General features: G+C 33.8%; 2 protein-coding genes across 2 annotated transcripts; one reads left to right on the forward strand and one right to left on the reverse strand.

Annotated features, from left to right (window-relative positions):
- Positions 1-2,391: 2,391 nt before the first annotated feature.
- On the forward strand, positions 2,392-7,007 carry LOC104107718 (triose phosphate/phosphate translocator, chloroplastic). The gene is made up of 12 exons (XM_009616597.4): positions 2,392-2,800; positions 3,288-3,350; positions 3,461-3,526; positions 3,657-3,735; positions 4,508-4,628; positions 4,712-4,807; positions 4,914-5,026; positions 5,110-5,187; positions 5,291-5,407; positions 5,523-5,622; positions 5,709-5,809; positions 6,703-7,007. Exons 1-12 carry the CDS (start codon positions 2,547-2,549, stop codon positions 6,718-6,720), a joined length of 1,206 nt encoding a protein of 401 aa, XP_009614892.1. The 5' UTR covers positions 2,392-2,546; the 3' UTR covers positions 6,721-7,007.
- A 10,862-nt stretch (positions 7,008-17,869) lies between these two features.
- Positions 17,870-18,601, reverse strand: LOC104111838 (dof zinc finger protein DOF2.5-like). The gene has a single exon (XM_009621627.1). The coding sequence runs from the start codon at positions 18,599-18,601 to the stop codon at positions 17,870-17,872; it is 732 nt and encodes a 243-aa protein (XP_009619922.1).
- Positions 18,602-18,825: the final 224 nt, after the last annotated feature.

The raw sequence follows: 18,825 nt of genomic DNA on the forward strand, positions 1-18,825 counted from the left end.
TCCAACCCATGAATATCATCACAAGAAAAGGAGAAAATGTTGATAAGGGTATTGAAAATAGAGGCATTGGACAAGACAGGCTCTTCTTCTATGGCCTCTCAAATCTCTATCTTGGATAAGATAAGACCCCACAATATTTTAAGCCTAATTAAAGATATCCTTTTTCGTCCATAATATTTTCTATCTCCTATTTTTGCATATTCCAATACAAAACCAATCATATAGCCCATACCCTTGTCCAATACTTCTCTAGCTATCCTTTTATCTTGAACACTATCATTTGTCACCAAAAACCATGGATATACTTCTCCATGCTATAATTGTCTTTTCTACCTAAGAAACAAAGTATTACAACGACTTTCTTAGTTTTTATTTGTTGACAAAATATTTAGATATAGAAATACAAGCTAATGATTCTTGCAATAAACTTTTGTGGTTCAGCCTTTTCCTAGACCCGCACATAACGGGAGCTTAGTGTACCGAACCAGGAGCGAAACCAGCCTTTTTGGCTACGGGTTCGGCCGAACCCAGTAGCTTTGGTTCAAACCTTATATTTGTCTTAAGAAATTCAATGAATATGCACACATTATTAAGTTTGAACCCAGTAACTTAAAAAAACTTGAATCCCGAACTCATAAGTTTCAAATCCTGGCCCCATCTCTGCACCGGGCTGCCCTTTGATAAAATAGATACTTATATTTTGGCATGGCCCATGCACAAAGATATATTTTTTCTATCTCATTCTACGTGACATATTTTTGTCTTTAGCCGAAAAAATGACATACTTTTATATTTAGAAATAATTTAACTTTAACGAAATGATTTAAAGTCATATAAATATTTATGACATATTCTTAATAAAAATATTCAAAAGTCTTTATTTTTTTTAAAAAAATATCATGCTTAATCAAATATCCGAACATAAATCTGAATTTTGGGAATACTAATTACTGCAAAGCTTCATTGTCCAAGGATATGAAATCCCTATGCAAAACAAGAAGGAAAAAGAAAAAAAATGTTTTATTTACCGATTGATTGTAGAGTTAATACATTTACTATTTCCTACTTCAATCTAGATTCCACTGATGTATTAGGTCAAGTTGATGAATCAACTCTTATGAAGTAAAAATGGTCAAATAATTCACCACTATATTTTTGTTATTCCTATTTTTCAATAATGGTGATACCCGCAGTGGCAAGCCCCACATAAGTAAGAGTGATTAACTGGACACCATTTGTTGGAATACTATGTATATAAAAAATATATTTTATGCATAGGTCAAAAAATACACTTTATAGATTTACCTTAAATCTTGAATTTTTTTATAAATCTTTTGGCTTCAGCTATTCTCTTTAGTTTGTGTAATTGTACTATTAGGTTCCTACTAGCTCTCATCAGCATAAATATCAAACAAATACCCACTAAAACTTAAGTGAATGAATATTTTTTTTATCTCTACTAAGATTTAAAACTTAATATCTGAGATTTGGACAAATTTAATTGACCACTACTCTTCCAATTTGATCAGCTAAGGACTCAATAATTTCAATACCAGAGACAAGACTGTATAACTTAAATACTTAATTGTTTATAAAAAGTAGATATTTGATCGCAAAGATAGCAAATTACTTAAATAAATTTGTCCGAATTGAGACCCAAGTCTTTCTTTCCTAATTTTGAGTAAATCTTTAGCCATGGAACTCACCTTTCTACTTTTATTTCCAAATTAATAAAAAGAAACAACCATTCTTATAATAATATATACTCTTTCTTCCCAATTTACGTAATGATGTTTGTATTTCGAGTATCAAATGAAGTTATTGTTTGATCATAATTTTTTACATACTTTTTATATATTTTAATTCATTAACTATTGTGACATATATACTCACAATTGAACAAGAGTGTGTTGCTCTAGTGGTGAGCACCCTCTACTTCCAACCAATATGTTGTAAGTTCGAGTCACCCCAAGAGCAAGGTGGAGAGTTCTTGGAGGGAGGGAGCCGAGTTTCTATCAGAAACAGCCTCTCTACCCTAGGGTAGAGGTAAGTTCTGCGTACAAATTACCCTCCCCATACCCCACCAGTGGGATTATACTGGGTTATTGTTGTTGTAACTATTGTGACATATAATACTTTTTACGCAGCTTTCAAATATAGAAATTTTATTTCAAATTTTTTTAAAGATTCTCAAATATCCTGTCAAATTTAAGAAGTCTGAATCTCGAAAAATAAAAAATTTAGATAACTTAAAATAGATGGAGTAATATAATATAATATAATATAATATAATATATTCCTTATATTAAACCAATAGGATATTTTAGGCAGGAAAATAAAAGGATATTTTAGGAAGAAGACAAATACAAATCCAAATAATACGAACCGCTCATTCGTCACCTGAAAACAACCACTCACTCTTCCACATTCACGTTAATTTCATCAACATTTTTAACTCCTCTTTCTTTCTCTTGCAACAAACAACTTCAGTTCCTTAATTCAGAGTCTATATTTTCGTAGTAATTATTTTCTCTATCTAACTGTCAATGGAGTCTCGCGTTTTGACTGGCGCCACCGCCATTCGCGGCCTCCCGCTTCTTCGGAAGCCTGTAGTGAAGCTAACCACTGCTAGCTTCCCTACAGTTGCAAAACCAATTGGAGCTGTTAGCGGTGGCGCCAACTTGATTTGGGGAAGACAACTTCGCCCAGCTATTCTTCTCGAAGCTTCTCCTAAGCGGGAATCTATAAAGCCATGCTTCACCGCGGCTTCTTCGCCCGCCGAAGGTAGCGATTCCGCCGGGTGAGTCCATTTCTCTCTTATTGACCCGACCCGACCCAAATCAACATCAGCAACTTGTAATTTCTGTTTGGACTTTATGTTATATGCACTGATAGTGCACATTTTGTTTTACACCATTAAGGTAATTTAACTCAGTTGATTTACCATTTATTCTAATTTCTAAGTTATCAATTAATGTTGCTTTATTAAATATAGTTTTCCTGTAATAGTTTTGTCAATGATCTGATTATATAAAGATTATTTGCACAGATAGTGTATAAAACTTTAAATTAATTTTTTTGAGTTTAAATTTTATGTGCTGGTAGTATAAAATAATATTAATACGATCATGTTATTTATTAGATAATTACAAATAAAACTTTTGTTAAATATTACTATTATACAATGTAAAAATTTATTATATTTTGTATTTTGTCTGTGCATATAAATTAAATATTTTTTAATCATCATCTACTTGTAATTGATTTGACCTCCTTGGTTTTCGCAGGGATGCTAAAGTCGGGTTTTTCAACAAAGCGACCCTGATTACCGGGTTTTTCTTTTTCATGTGGTATGTCACGTGAACCTCGATAATTTTTATTTATGAGTTTAATAATTATTTTTAACTGTCAACGGTTTTTGAGTGTTGAATGACGAATTTGACCTTGTTTATTGTTATAGGTATTTTCTGAATGTGATATTCAACATCCTCAACAAGAAGATCTACAATTACTTCCCTTATCCTTAGTACGTATTTCAGTGTCAAGATTTTTGTTTTCTTCTATAGCGTTATCAATTTTTGATTGTATATAGTATAAGAAACCTTTATTATTTTACACTTTTGTTATTTTTTAATATATTTTTTGGTTATATACAGTTTCGTATCTGTTATCCATTTGGCTGTTGGGGTTGTATATTGCCTGATAAGCTGGACTGTAGGCCTCCCAAAGCGAGCTGTAAGTGTTTTTTTTTTTAACTGACATTTTTATTAAAGTATGTTATCTTATGTAATTAAAACTAATTACTACTCAATATGGTATTTTCAGAGTTTGTATTTAAGTTTAACTTCACTAGGAGAGTAAAAGAATTTTTATATTATTAGGTCACCTAAATGATAACTATAGAGAACTGTCTATAAAGACTAGGATTAGTAACGTGAAAAATAAGGCAGCTTACCTGCTAAGGTTTAAAATACATTGACAGTGTAAAGAAAATTGCACTGTCATTGCATATAAGTTAAATCCGTTATGATATAGTTGAATGTTAAGGATTAAGTTAGCAAGGTTAATCTTGTTTTAGTATGGTACTAAACTTTAGTTCCTTGAGTGACTTGTGTTTATGTTTTAATATATGCCCTTTCTTCTGAATAAAAGACACTGGTGATCTCCAATTTGGTTGGAGTTTCAATTTGAAAGAGAATGGTGGGCTATTAGGAGCTATGTTGCTCGGACTCTCCGAAAATGTCTCCGGGTGCGTGTTGGATCCTACAAAAGTAGTGTATTTTTGGAGGATTTGACACAAGTGCTCCATCATTTTGGAGAGTCCGCGCAACATAGATTAGGAGAAAGTTCTAAAAGTGGAGCACACATTTTGATTCTTGGTTCATGATCATTTATAAATCACCACATCATTAAAGCTGTTGAGTAAGGCTAAAGTATTGACTGATAACATGGTTTTAGCTTTAAGTATTTTCTATATCCTTGACTAATTTGTTCTTCTCTTTTGTAGCCTATTGATTCAACTCAACTGAAGCTGCTCACACCTGTTGCCTTTTGTCATGCACTTGGCCATGTAACCAGCAATGTCTCATTTGCTGCAGTTGCAGTCTCATTCACTCACACAATCAAAGGTCACATTCTATCGCTATAGAACAGTTTATCGTATAATCTTTATTCTAGTATATAACGACAATATTTCTTTTTCTTGATACAGCTCTTGAGCCTTTCTTCAATGCTTCTGCATCTCAGTTCATTCTCGGGCAACAAATACCTTTAGCACTATGGCTGTCACTGGCTCCAGTTGTCCTTGGTTAGCTCTATTCTTCACTGTTTGCTTCCACTCGGGTTGTAGTGATAACGAGATTTTTATTAGTTTCAATTAACCATGTTGTGATTTACCTTTCAACTGTATGCAGGTGTATCAATGGCTTCATTGACTGAGCTATCGTTCAATTGGCTGGGCTTCATTAGTGCTATGATTTCTAACATCTCCTTCACATACAGGAGTATATACTCGAAGAAAGCTATGGTATAATCTACACAATTCTGACTTATTAAACCATTCAATTTAATCTATATCGAGGATTTCACTTATGAATTCTTCTTTTGCAGACTGATATGGATAGTACTAACGTTTACGCCTACATATCAATCATTGCCCTTATCGTGTGTATCCCGCCTGCCATTATTGTGAGTCCGATAACATCAGGATTAGCCACTTGCTTTTATTTCCTCCTTTCCCCTATATCCACTTCTTTCTCACTTTATACTTTTCATTTCGATTATGTCACAGATTGAGGGACCTCAATTGCTCCAGCACGGGTTTGCTGATGCCATTGCTAAAGTTGGTCTAACGAAATTTGTAACAGATCTGTTTTGGGTGGGAATGTTTTATCATCTCTACAATCAGGTATTCCCAGTTAGATAAGTTTCCTTAGAAGTTATTATGCTGCTACACTCATAAAAATCTCATACACCTATTAATGTGTGATATCGATGCATAATGTTTTCTCTTACACTTCCAGGTAGCCACAAACACCCTTGAGAGGGTGGCACCTCTCACACACGCAGTTGGAAATGTGTTGAAACGTGTGTTCGTGATTGGATTCTCAATTATTGTCTTCGGTAATATACACATTTAAAGTTATATCAGCAGAATTCCGTGTTATTGGCACCATGATAAGGAATTCTAAACGATACGTACGTTGCAGGTAACAAAATTTCCACACAAACTGGTATTGGTACCTGCATTGCAATTGCTGGTGTTGCACTCTACTCCTTCATTAAGGCCAAGATGGAGGAAGAGAAAAGGGTGAGTCCAACAATGCAAAAATGAAATTTGATAGAATGTGGTTCCAAATTTATCATAAAAATATACATTAAAAGGAAAGCATTTGCTGTTGGTTAACACGTCCGATCAGTTTGTTGCTCAGTTGCATGAACTTTAAATCTGGTGTACAACATTCCTAATAATGAGAGCGTTTGCTAAAGATGGTTAGGTAGAATGGAAGTATCTATGCAGTAACGGTCATATGTTTGTACGAGCTAAATGAGGTTATTGAAATTACACAAATGGCCATATTTTGGTTTGAAAGATAGTTATTGCACTCGATTCAGGAGTGAGAAAGATGGTTTTCTCACTTTAATACTCATGAATCATTTCAGTGCTATTCATGATTATGGACCTATTCATGAATAGCACTGAAGTAATTTTACTTATATTTTGCAGTATTAGATTTTCCCTTTTTAACTGTCAGCTCGCCGTTATTAGCTTAGTACCAACATATTTGATTTATTTGGGCAAGCTTATTTATCATTATATAATGATTTGCTCGGACATGCACCTTAACGTTCTGGTGAAAACCTATCAGATGTGTGGGCTTCACCTAGGGGCGAAGGTATGTGTGGCCAAGGGTGGTCAAACTAAATATCTTCTGCCGAAAAATTATACTGTGAGTACGATAAAGTATTACTTGTTATTGATAAATAAAAAAAAGACTTTGAACACTTTTGGCTTCGCCACTGGCTTATTTAGTTTTCTGGCTTCGCCACTGGCTTCACCCGTCTACTACACTCGACCTTTGCCATAAACACTATTTCCTGAATTGATATAACAATATGGAGTTACTAACTTACTATCAGCTACTGAAACTGAAATGATTTGTTTTACATTGTTGTTAATGTTATTATTTTGATCTTTTGCAGCAAAAGAAAGCTGCCTGAAAATGAAGAAGCGCTTTTGTGGAAGAAGGTTGTTATGGACTCTGTTGATTTTCAATAGTTTCCCCTGTCCAAATAAATGCTAAAAAGGAAACCTTTGTTTTTCTGGAGTTGTGTAGTTAGTTTGGAGTCAATTATTTTGATTCAAAGGTCAATCCCGGCTAATTCTGTATACCTGTGATTACTGTAATAATGTACCACTTCTATTTTTCATTACCAGACTTCATGAACTCATTAGAGACTCGAAGGGACTGAGGATATATTATGTTAATACATCATTTTCTCTTGAACAGCCTGCCAAATAAGTTCATGTGTACCGCCAGTGGCAAAGCCAGGAATTTCCCCAAGAGTGTTCAAACTTGAAAGAAGTCAAAAAATTCCCCGACAAAGGGTGTCAAATATATGTTATATACCTCTAAAACCTAATATTTTGCCTATATATATATAGTGTAATTTTTCGATGAACTTAGGACAATGTGGCTTCGCCCCTATGTATAGCTGCTTCCCTGCCCAGCTGCCTGCTCGTGGAAAAAACTTATCTATACGCAGATGTTAATTTAATTCGCTCTATGTAGATCTTCTAAGGAGAATAAAATGCTCTCTGCCGAGTTCTCCATTTCAGGGATCGAATCCAAAAATTCTTATTTAGGATGGAATCTCACTCGTCTCACTCTACCTCTTAGTGCTAAAGCGTTCCAATATAGATGTAACATGCAAACTAATTAACGATCAGAGGGCAGTGTGAGTTCCCCCTCTTTGAAGTTTTTTTACTTTTTGCCCGCGCCAGAAATATATATACATTTGGTAGCTGAAAGTATATAAAATTTGTATAATTTTTGTATAAAACATACAGAATGCATATATATACAAAAAATATACTTTTTTCGGCTATTATTTTGAGAGCGCCTATACAATGTCATTTTTTCAATTATTTAAGCTTGTTCTTACAACTATTTACCACTGAAACGATATAAACCACTTTTTTGGGCGTTTCTTCCCTTTTGGTGACTGGCCTTTCCATCTGTTCCTAATATGAGAGAATCAGAGAACTAATTATGTTCGTCCTAATTTGATTATAATTTTATTTAAATGAATTACAATATACATTTTTGTAGGTGCACCGTGAAAGATATAAAACTTATTTTGAACACAATAAATTAAATATGAAATATTCTTAAACATGGTGAACCTTAATTAAGCAGCTTGGACAGTCGTTCCTATTATTAATAAATAGAATAAATTTCCAAAATTTCACATAAATTCATAAATATATAATACAACATCAATTTCCCACCATCAACACTTATAATATAGTGGTATTGATGGGAGTCTCTCACATAGTAAGCGTAGGTTCAATTCTCATTGCCGCTCTTCCTCTTCCTCTTTCCTTTTTCATTTCTCTAACCTATGCAGTAGAAGTTTTATAGAAAAATTGAGAAACCATAAAATTGATGTTCAACTCTTATAAGTGCCAATAGCAGCACTAGAAGAGTGATTAACGTAATAATCGTCATATCATATTTTACTTAGTGTATTATTAGTGTGAAGACTTTTAGGCGATATTATTTTACTAAAATGTCCTTCAAAAACTAAGTGACTAATTTACCCTCTACCTAAAAGTAATATTTTATTTGCTTCCTGTTAAGAAACTTAGCTCACAATAACAATATCGAACAAGAAAAATAAGTTAGGAGATATAGAGAGAAAGAAATGAGAGATTCTTATTTCTTCCATATATTCAAATATGTACAATGTGATGCCCAAACCCTCTATTTATAGGATGATATTTAGGTAATACAAAGGGATGCCATGAATATGGTATTAACTATTGAGATCACGGGGGAAAATCATGGAGGTGCTGGAGTTACAATCATAATGGTAAGAAGTAGTGAGAGGTTAATGGAGAAGAGTAGTGGGTGTTACTCCCTTAGGAATTATGGACATCCACCATAATTAAGTATTTCATAACACTCTCCCTTGGATGTTCAAAGATAATGTGTCTCGTTAAAACCTTACTAGCAAAAAACCCTGTGGGAAAAAATTCTAGTAAAGAAAAAAGAGTACACATATCATGTAATACGCATTGTCTGCTGCCTTGTTAAAAACCGTGCCAGGAAAACCCATTGGGACAAAATCTGTGCTAAGAAAAAAATAGTACAACGCGTATTTGCTTCCCCCTGATGAAAATATCACTTTATTTCTTGAAGACAATGCATTTCAATATTGTATTTCAACTTCTCAAATATTGAGGTTGGCAATGCCTTAGTGAGTAGATCATCGAAATTATCACATGAACGAATTTGTTGAATATCAATTTCACTATTTTGTTGAAGATCATGTGTCTGAAAAAGAATTATGGTGAAATTTGCTTTATTATGTCTCCTTCGATATATCCTTCTTTCAATTGAGCTATGCAAACAACATATCTTCAATATTATTGGAATCTTCTCTTCAAAGAAAAGTCACACGTCTGTGACATAACTTATCGAGATCTCATTATTTTCAGGTACCTGAGCATCTTCCATGAGGTCTTATAGAGTGTTATGTCGTGGTGATCTTCTAAAACACTTGCCTCCTTATTATGACCATCTTGATCATTTGCTCCACTCCTTCTTCAAGAAGTTTTATCTTTGGAATGATTGGTCTATTACGCTTTATGTGTGTCATAGACTTTGTTCATCATGGACTTTATTTTAGTTGGAGTATTATCAGCTGAAATATGACATTTAGCTTTGGGTCAGCAAATTTTCCTGACAATATTTTGCAAACGAATTATCAGTTAAACTTCAAGTTCATATTTTCTTGCACGGGGATCTAGATGTACTCAGGTGCAGATCTATAGCCTTAATTATGGGGCACGTAAACCCATGGTCCGTCTGCCAAACTAGATTTTTTATGTATGTATTTTCTAGAATTAGTCTAATATTATGTATTGACACCCATGCTCTATAAAGGTTAATGGTGCACTTGGTTCACAAGTTAATAATTTACCCCAAACAATAAGAATCAATTTCCATTTAATACTTTTTTTTCCTCCTTTCTTTAGTAGTGCACCCATGTTCTAAAAATTCTAGATCCGCTTCTAGATGTAGTCATAATAATTTATTTCACATATCACTTTTCAGCTGCCCATTTTCTCCCCCTAATTTTATGATCACCAACACATTTTCCAACCTTCTTTGGGAATCCATCTTTGTGCATTGTGGTGGGATAATTAAATCATATAGTACATCTATGTTTTTAGATAGAAATTATTTAGTTCTTGACCCTGAACCAATTGTGATTGGGAGAAGTTTTCATAACTTGTTGGCTAGACACGTAAAACTGTTGTTGTATATTAAATAATACACCTCATACCAAATTTCTATTTGGGAGTTTTGTTCTCATAACCAATGGTTTAGCTATAATTTGAGGCATACAATTTATGCTAAACCAACTTGGATTTAAACCAGCATCATCAAGATAAATCATCATAATTTATATTCTGGAACTGTGCTCTAATAATTTGAGCAATCACCTTACAAAATCTAAACTGCAAGTTGATAATAAATGCACATGTGACCATACAATAGATGCATCTATTAAAATCATATAATAGTAAACGGTCAACATGACAGGTGACTAGGTATATATATATATATATATCACCTTTTATACATTCCAAAAATCAGGAAATACAATCCCAACCCCAGCTGGTATAGTAATCAATTTATCATGAGAACAAGTCGTACAGGAGAATTCTCGAAGAATCTCATAATTCTTCAATATATGCCACTGTGAATTCTCAATCATTTTTCGCATCATAATTGAACCCGGGATAGCCAACCACTCATGCCAACTAATTTTGTGTTTCATTAAACCTCTAGTTTACTTGTGGCATGCGATTTCATCATCATACTTATACTTGTGTAGTACAAATAGAAGAAAAATCGGATAACCTTTTATATTTACCCGGTATGATTATAGTAATATAAAGATATTCAATCTTCCTTTCATTTATAGTCTCAATATGCCAACCACTTTGGCTTATGAATTGAAACTCAAAAAAATTCTTTTGAGACTTACTACAATATCAATGTCAAGAACAATTTCATTGATCCGGGTAGTAACAAATTAGCTCTTTCGGAGCTCTTAATTAATTTTGTACTACAAGATCTTTTATCACACCATCCATATGGTTAATATCTCCTTCACGGAGCAAATCATATCATAATTAAATTATTTCTTGCTTTACTTTTGCCTTTAAAAACTTTTGATAATGCATGTCAAAATATTTTTGAGGTGCCGCAACTACGTGACCAATGAAGTATTCATGTAGCTACATAATAAAATTCATTCTCTTTATTTTACTCAAACTTTCCGTAGAGGTGAATTGTGTGGTATTGATCCAATCATGCATTGCACTCATTATGTTTATCATATATTGCCACATTCACCTTCAGGAATGAGTTTGCATTCTCAATGCTTATTACAAGTCACATTCTCTTCAAGGAATGGATCATAATCAGCGACGTGCTTTATTATTTTTTCATATCAATTTGATGGTAAACACTGCCTTCACATTTTGAAGGACTATTTTGAGAATCCTTATTGTTCTCCTTTTTATAATTATCATAATGATGACTATTATTATTTTGATTTTTGGAACGCCCGCATTCATTGGTCAACTACTTGTCTTCATTTAGACTTATTATGCATTGCTATCACATTCACTTCAAGAATAGAGCAAATTAAGTAAGACATGCTTCATGATATTTCATGAAAAATATATTATTTTGCTTTAGTCATCATTATACTATCAAAATGGTGCATTGAGACTCAAACCTAATGCCTTACCCATATAAAAGCGTGTTAGGCTATAATATGTTGAGACTCAATCCCAACGTCTTATCATCATAGTGCGCTAGAACTTATCCTTGAGCTTTTAATAATATTAGCACTTTGTAGTTATCTTTGCAAGCCTTATAGCAATCACAAAGGTTTCCAAATTGCAAAGACCTTGAAATCTAAAGAAGTAAAGAATAGTTGCATAATAGTTAATGATAGATAGAACAATATTTAATTGCTAAAATATAATTAGTGTATATGTTAGATGTACATACCTCGTTAAAACTTTGCTAAAAGAAAAACTGATCATCAAACAGATTGACTTGAGATGCAATATAAAGTTAATTATGCTATTGCAGTATAAAAATTTACCTTTCTCATCTTCATGCATATAAGACTAAATTAATGATACAATAGTATCATCTTAGTGCTTACCATAATATCTTTAATGAGATGTAATGCAAAGTTTTCTTCGGAGGACTTTCGTTTCTTTTAGAGAGTAGCAATTCGTGCTGATAACGTGTTAAGAAACTTAGCTCACAGTAACAATATAGAACAAGAAAAACAAGCTAAGAGATATAGAGAGAAAGAGAGGAGAGATTCTTATTTCCTCCATGTATTCAAGTGTGTACAATGTGATGCCCAAACCCTCTATTTATAGGATGATATTTATGTAATACAAAGGAATGCCACGAACATAGTATTAATTATTGAGATCATGAGGGAAGATCATGGAGGTGTTGGAGTTACAATCATAATGGTAAGAAATAGTGGGAGGTTAATGGAGAAGAGTAGTGGATGTTACTCCCTTAGGAGTTATGAACATCCACCATAATCAAGTATTTCATAACACTTAATTCCTTCAATATAAATGTACAAAAACGTATACTACACCATTTTATATTTTAAAACTTATCTAGAAATATTAAGAGCAATTATTCTGATACATGCATTCAGAAACTTTTCATTTTCCAAAGGAAAAACTTATGAAATTCTTACATGTATGTTATGTATATCCTTTCTTCCAGTTTGGCCTTTTATAATTGCTATTGTCACCTTCTCCCACTCTCCTTTAGACCTTTATGTTTTCTCCAACGTGATTTTTGAGAGATTCTAACTAATTTTTTGATGTTCTTCTTGGTTTATAGGTATAGCTGTTGCACAAAACTTTTATGTGGATTGTCCATTATCTAGAGTACAATCATAGAAAATATAAACCAAAGTTGTTCAAATATCAAGAGTAAGTATTGAATCTTGATAGAGGCATAAAATGATTTAGTCTTTTTTTCTTTTGTTTATTTTCCGTTACATCTACTATTTTCTTTCGTTTTTCCCTCCCAAATGTTCTCTTTGTTTCCTTTTTCCTGTTTAGTATGGAAGACACTATATATGTGAAAATATTCTCTTGATAAGATTATTTTTTGTAGTTGGTCATCTTGAATTATAGAAAATATGAGGTTAATTATGAAATATTGCTTTCCGTACTAACATTATTCTTTTAGATCTTCGCAGGTAAATTTAGATCTTCTTTGTTAATACACTTTTTATAAGTGTCTTCCTTATTTTATATCTGCTCTTCTTATTAAATATATTTTCGTATCTATATCCACAAAATTCGATATTGTTGACTAATGCATATTTAGTCTTGGGAATGATTCTTACTATATATTTTCAGTAGAAAGTATTTATCTCTTTATTAATTTTTTTCCTACTATTGTAGCCATAACCCGATGGCATTAATTGGAGGTAAAATAAAAAATCACAAAGAAGTGAATTTTCTAACTGTAATGACCCAACCAGTCATTTTAACTTTTAGAACCCCGTTCCCTAAAATAAAACTTCTTGTAGGTGCTTGTAATGATTTATGACTTGCGGGGATGGTTGGTTCGGGATTTGAAAGTGTTTGGGGTGAAACCAGAACACTTGGTTCCTTAAGTTGGCCTTAAAGTGCTAAGTTTGACTTCGGTCAACATTTTTATGAAAATGACCCCGGAATAGAATTTTGATGATTAGCTCCGTATGATGATTTTGGACTTAGGAGCGTGTTCGAAATTTTATTTGGAAGTCCGTAGTTAAATTAGGTTTGAAATGGCTAAAAACAAGAATTTAAGTTTGGAAGTTTGACCGATGAGTTGACTTTTTGATACCGGAGTCGGAATCCAGTTTCGAAAATTTCCATAGCTCCGTTATATAATTTATGACTTGTGTGTAAAATTTGAGGTCAATCGGAGTTGATTTGATAGATTCCGACATTAAATGTAGAAGTTGAAAACTCTTAGTTTCATTAAGCTTGAATCGGGGTATGATTCATGGTTTTAGCGTTGTTTGATGTGATTTAGAGGTTCGACTAAGTTCGTATGATATTTTAGGACTTGTTGGTATATTTGGTTGAGGTCCCGAGGGCCTCGGGTGAGTTTCGGATGGTTAACGGATCAAAAGTTGGACTTAAAAAGCTGCTGCAATTTTCTCTTCTGCTGCATATTCTGGGCTGTGATCGAGCCTCAGATCGAGCCCCAGATCGAACCCAGATATCGAGCCCACGATCGAGGCCTGAGTCGAAGCCAGGGACGCGGCTCAGTATCGAAGCCTCGATCGAAGGCAAGGCTCGAGAGCATGATCGAAGGTAAGGCTCGGGGGCTAGGATCGAGACCCATGCTCGATGCCCTGATCGAAGGCTCAAGCTCGATGCCATGATTGAGGCTATGATCGAAGGCCCAACCTCGATGCCCTGATCGAGGCCATGACCGAGGTCCAGGCTCGAGCCTGTGATCGAAGACCCGATCGAGGCCCAGTTCGAGGACCAGTTCCGAAGGCTGCTGGGCAGTTTTATAAAAGAGGGCATTCGTCCCATTTGCCATTTTTGACGAACTTGAGCTTGAACAGAGACGACTTTTGGCAGATTTTTAAGGAAAAAATATTGGGGTAAGTGATTCTAACTCGGATTTGGTCTACATATACAAGTATATCATTGTTTTCACAATTTAATTAGTGTTTTGAGATTGAAATTTGGAAAAGTTTAGAAATCTCATAGAAACGAAATTTTGAGATTTCGGTATCGATTCGGAGTCGGATTTGAGTGAAACTGGTATGGTTGGACTCATAATTGAATGGGTTGTCGGATTTCATAACTTTCGCCGGATTCCAAGATGTGGGCCCCGCAGGCGAATTTTTAATTAATTTCGAGATCTTTTCTTAAAAATATAGTATTTTCTTATAGAATTGATTCCTATAATATTTAGTGATTGGATCGAATTATTTTGGCTAGATTCGAGCCAGACGGAGTAGGATAATCGTGGAAAAGGCCTTATAGTGGATTAAATTGGAGCAAGACGAGGTAAGTCTCTTGTCTAATCTTGTGAGGGGGAAATTACCTCATAAGTGATTAAAATTAAATAATTATTGCAAATTGTGGGGGGTTACGTACGCACGAGGTGACGAGAGTCCGTGCGTAGCTACTATTAATGCTAAAGTCCGGGTAGTTTAGGACTCAAAGCATGCCTTACTTGTGTAAATTGTATTCTTTGATTTATTTATATTAATTGATATCTATATGAATATATTGTGAATTGTTAGATAAAGATATTAAAGGATGAAAATCTCATAGGCTTGATTGTCTGTTTAAATCAATTAATTGCTAAAATAAATTGTTCTCCTCCCAAATTCATCTTATAATGAATATATTCTCCTTCCGGAGGCACATAAGAAAATGTCCTCCTTTCTTGTGGAGCGGGCCGAACGCCTCGGCAGGATAGATGCATCTGTGGATCGCGCCGCACGTCCCTCGGCAGTGTACACGACACTATGGATTGGGCCGCACGTCCTCGGCAGAAATCGTTTTTAATAATAATAATAATTACACGATACTTTAGTAATTTATTTCAGCTTGTGAAGCTAATTAATAAATTGAAAAATCCTTGAAATTTAATGAATTATTATTCTTGCTTGTTTAAGAATTAATTGTTACTCCTGTAAATGAGATTTAATTGATAGATTGGAATTTATTTGAATTGAAAGAATTTAATTAATATATTGAGAATTGTTACATTTGAAGGAATTTGATTATTTCCGCTGATTAAATAAATTATTGTAAATTCTGTAAATCATGCTGATTTAAATATCCTAATTTTATTTCAATTATTATTGACCCATAGTGAGTGTCAAGGTCGGCCATCTCGTCTCTACCACTTTGAGATTAGGCTTGATACTTACTGGGTACATGTTGTTTACGTACTCATACTACACTTGCTGTACTTTTTGTGCAGGATCTGAGACAGGTACTAGTGGAGGACCTATCATCACATACCCATGTCATCCCGAGGCATAGTGGTGGGCTGCCTTTCTGAGCCGTTCTGCAGCTACCAGTGTCTCTTCTGATATTTATATTCTGTCTATTTTATTTCAGACAGTATTTGGAGTTTTGTATAATCTACTAGATGCTCATGCACTTTTGACACCGGGTCTTGGCACATACACATTGGTAGAAATTGGTATTTTATTATTTTTTTGGAATAAAAATTTAACCAATGTACGTTTGACTTATTAGTTGGCTTGCCTAGCTGTAGTGTTGGGCGCCATCACGACTTATAGGTGAAATTGGGTCGTGACACTAACTCTCCATCTTGTACCATGCTTAATCTTCTTACTTAAACAATGACTGAAGAGAAGCAAAATGAATTAAGATTAATTGTGATTTCAGTCAAGAACCTGACCGCCTATTCAGGATAAGTAATATTTTCTATATTGTTGTAAAGTGTCTTTTAAATTTCATTAAATTTCTTGATTTTGAACCCTATTTTAGTCGGCACTTTTGTCATCCATCATGAATTCTACAAGCTTGAATTTTCATCAAAATCAATAGCTATCTTCTAGGTAAGTTTTGGCGCGGACTAACAACATATGCAATAACAATGGTATTTGTTTTTCGTGTAGCTATGACAACAAAATGACTTACTCTTACTTTACAAAAGAAGCTTCTCATTGACTTCAGTGTGCTCCATCTAATACCGAAGGTAGAAGAATTATTCATTTCATCAAAATATAATGCACCATTAGCAAGAATATAGTAATGATATTCTATTTGCATTCTTTTTCCTAAAAAAATAAGAATACATGACTTATACACTGAAATTGCAGTGAGGCATTGAGGACGTATATGGGCAGAATTCTTTCTTTATTGAACTAACTAATAGGATCATCATTCATAAAATTTATTTTTTTAAAATTTTTATGTTATGACTCAAATATATTATTTAACAATATTTACATAATCTTTTAAATTATTTACTCATTGATGGGTACACGCGCAACGCGTGTGTCTGGAGACTAGTAGAGCAAAAACACAGTAGTAGGAAGCAAAGGACATCCTGGCAAAATTATTGAAGATATCAACCTGCAACAGAGCAGACATATATCTACAAATTAAAGAATTTTCCATCACACCTAACCATCCCATCCCACCTAGAAAGACCCCATCTCCATATATACCTGCCAGGGGCGGAAGAAGAATAGAAACTACGAGTTCGACCCCATCCAGTAATTTTGATCCAAATCGTATATTTAGTCAGGATTAATGTGTTAATGGACTTATACGGATTGAGGTGGCATGGAATCAATGGGGTAAGCATGATGAGTTTGTAAAGTTATTAATTTAGAATTCAGTAACTTAGTTAAAAGATTAAGAATTCCGAACTAATAAGGTTCAAATCATATCTCTGCCTGCCTCTGATACATATCAAAATCCATTATCCATATATTGGTGGTCCTTGTGTTAGTTTGTCTGCACCTCGACAATTCAATCTAGTTCCTATTTCCCATCAATACATGTATTTGATAGTTTTGTCCATTAAAAATTAGACGGATAAAAAAAATCACCTAATATTTTATGTCTCCGATGGACATGAAGTCCTATCAAATTAAAATCCATATTTTTACCTATCAGATCATGCGTGGAAAAAAAAATGAAGACAACCTTCGAACAACCTTGTAAACTTCGTTTGCTCATTGACGGAGGAGGTAAATTGGAAATAATTGAGGAATATAATATTAATATAGCATGAAGTTGATCGTTAAAATTGGACAGCTTCAAAAATATAATAGTACATAAACCCAAACTCTCATACTTAATTACATGTAAATATGTAACAGATGATTATGGGATATATACTTTGTAAATCAACTAGTTCAAGAGTAAGCACTATTAATTAATTAAATTAACAACCCTTCAACAAAATATCACAAGCATGACAACCCATAAGGCAAATGATCTCAAACTAATCTCTATAAACAAACTTAATTTCCTAGAAAAATCCATGTTTCTCTCTTCTTATTATGGTTTGATCTCAGTGTCATCCCATAGTATATTAAGATCATCACCTGAAACCAATGCCTCGATATCGTTCCAATTCCAATAACTTTGCATATTTTCCATCATTAGACTACTTGTTCCTGGACCTTGCCATGTAATAGTTGACTCCTCCATAGTACTATCAAGATTTTCCATGTAATTATAAATATTTGAAGATTGATCAGCAGATGTGGGAATAGAACATGGAATTTTGTTAAAGGACGACCCTATAGCACTAGAGAAAGAAAGTAGCATATCTTCATCTTGAGGAACACCTGTTTTCGCTATGTTGCTCGGACTCTTTAAAAATACTGTTGGGTCTGTGTCAGATCTTTCAGAAGTAGTGCATCTTTTCAGGGTCTGACACGAGTACGACAATATTTTTGGAGAATTCAAACATAGGTTGTTGGTGATTGTATCATGTGGTAGTGAAGATGAAGGGAGATTTAGCTCATGATACAAATTATCAAATACATTTTTCTCTTCATCATCAACAACCACTGGAGAATTACTCTTTTCCCTTGTGATCTTGAGCCGTTTATTTTTCCGGCCGCCGCCAACGGGGACGTTACGAAGAATGCCACCTTCAGTCCAATGCCTTTTACAGCCTTTACAAAAATGGCGAGGCTGTGATTTGTTGTAATTGTTGTAGTAACAAAATTTTGTATTGGTTGATCCACATCTTGGACAATTCAAGGGCTCTGGTTTAGCCATAATATATCTACTAAAACTATAAAAAGAAAATATCAAGAATGATAAGAAGTGAATTCTAGCCTTTAGACCTTGGTGCAAAAAAGATAACATGAACCTGAGGAAAATGAGTGCTATATTTTATCATGCGCTGTGGAAAATATATATGAGGGTAGTCAAGGTCAAGTTATATGAAATTAAATTACGTTAATTAAGAAGGCTATGAAAGTGAGCATGTCTTCTCAGAT

Source organism: Nicotiana tomentosiformis, chromosome 8, assembly GCF_000390325.3.
Source record: "Nicotiana tomentosiformis chromosome 8, ASM39032v3, whole genome shotgun sequence".
Classification (NCBI taxonomy): domain Eukaryota; kingdom Viridiplantae; phylum Streptophyta; class Magnoliopsida; order Solanales; family Solanaceae; genus Nicotiana; species Nicotiana tomentosiformis.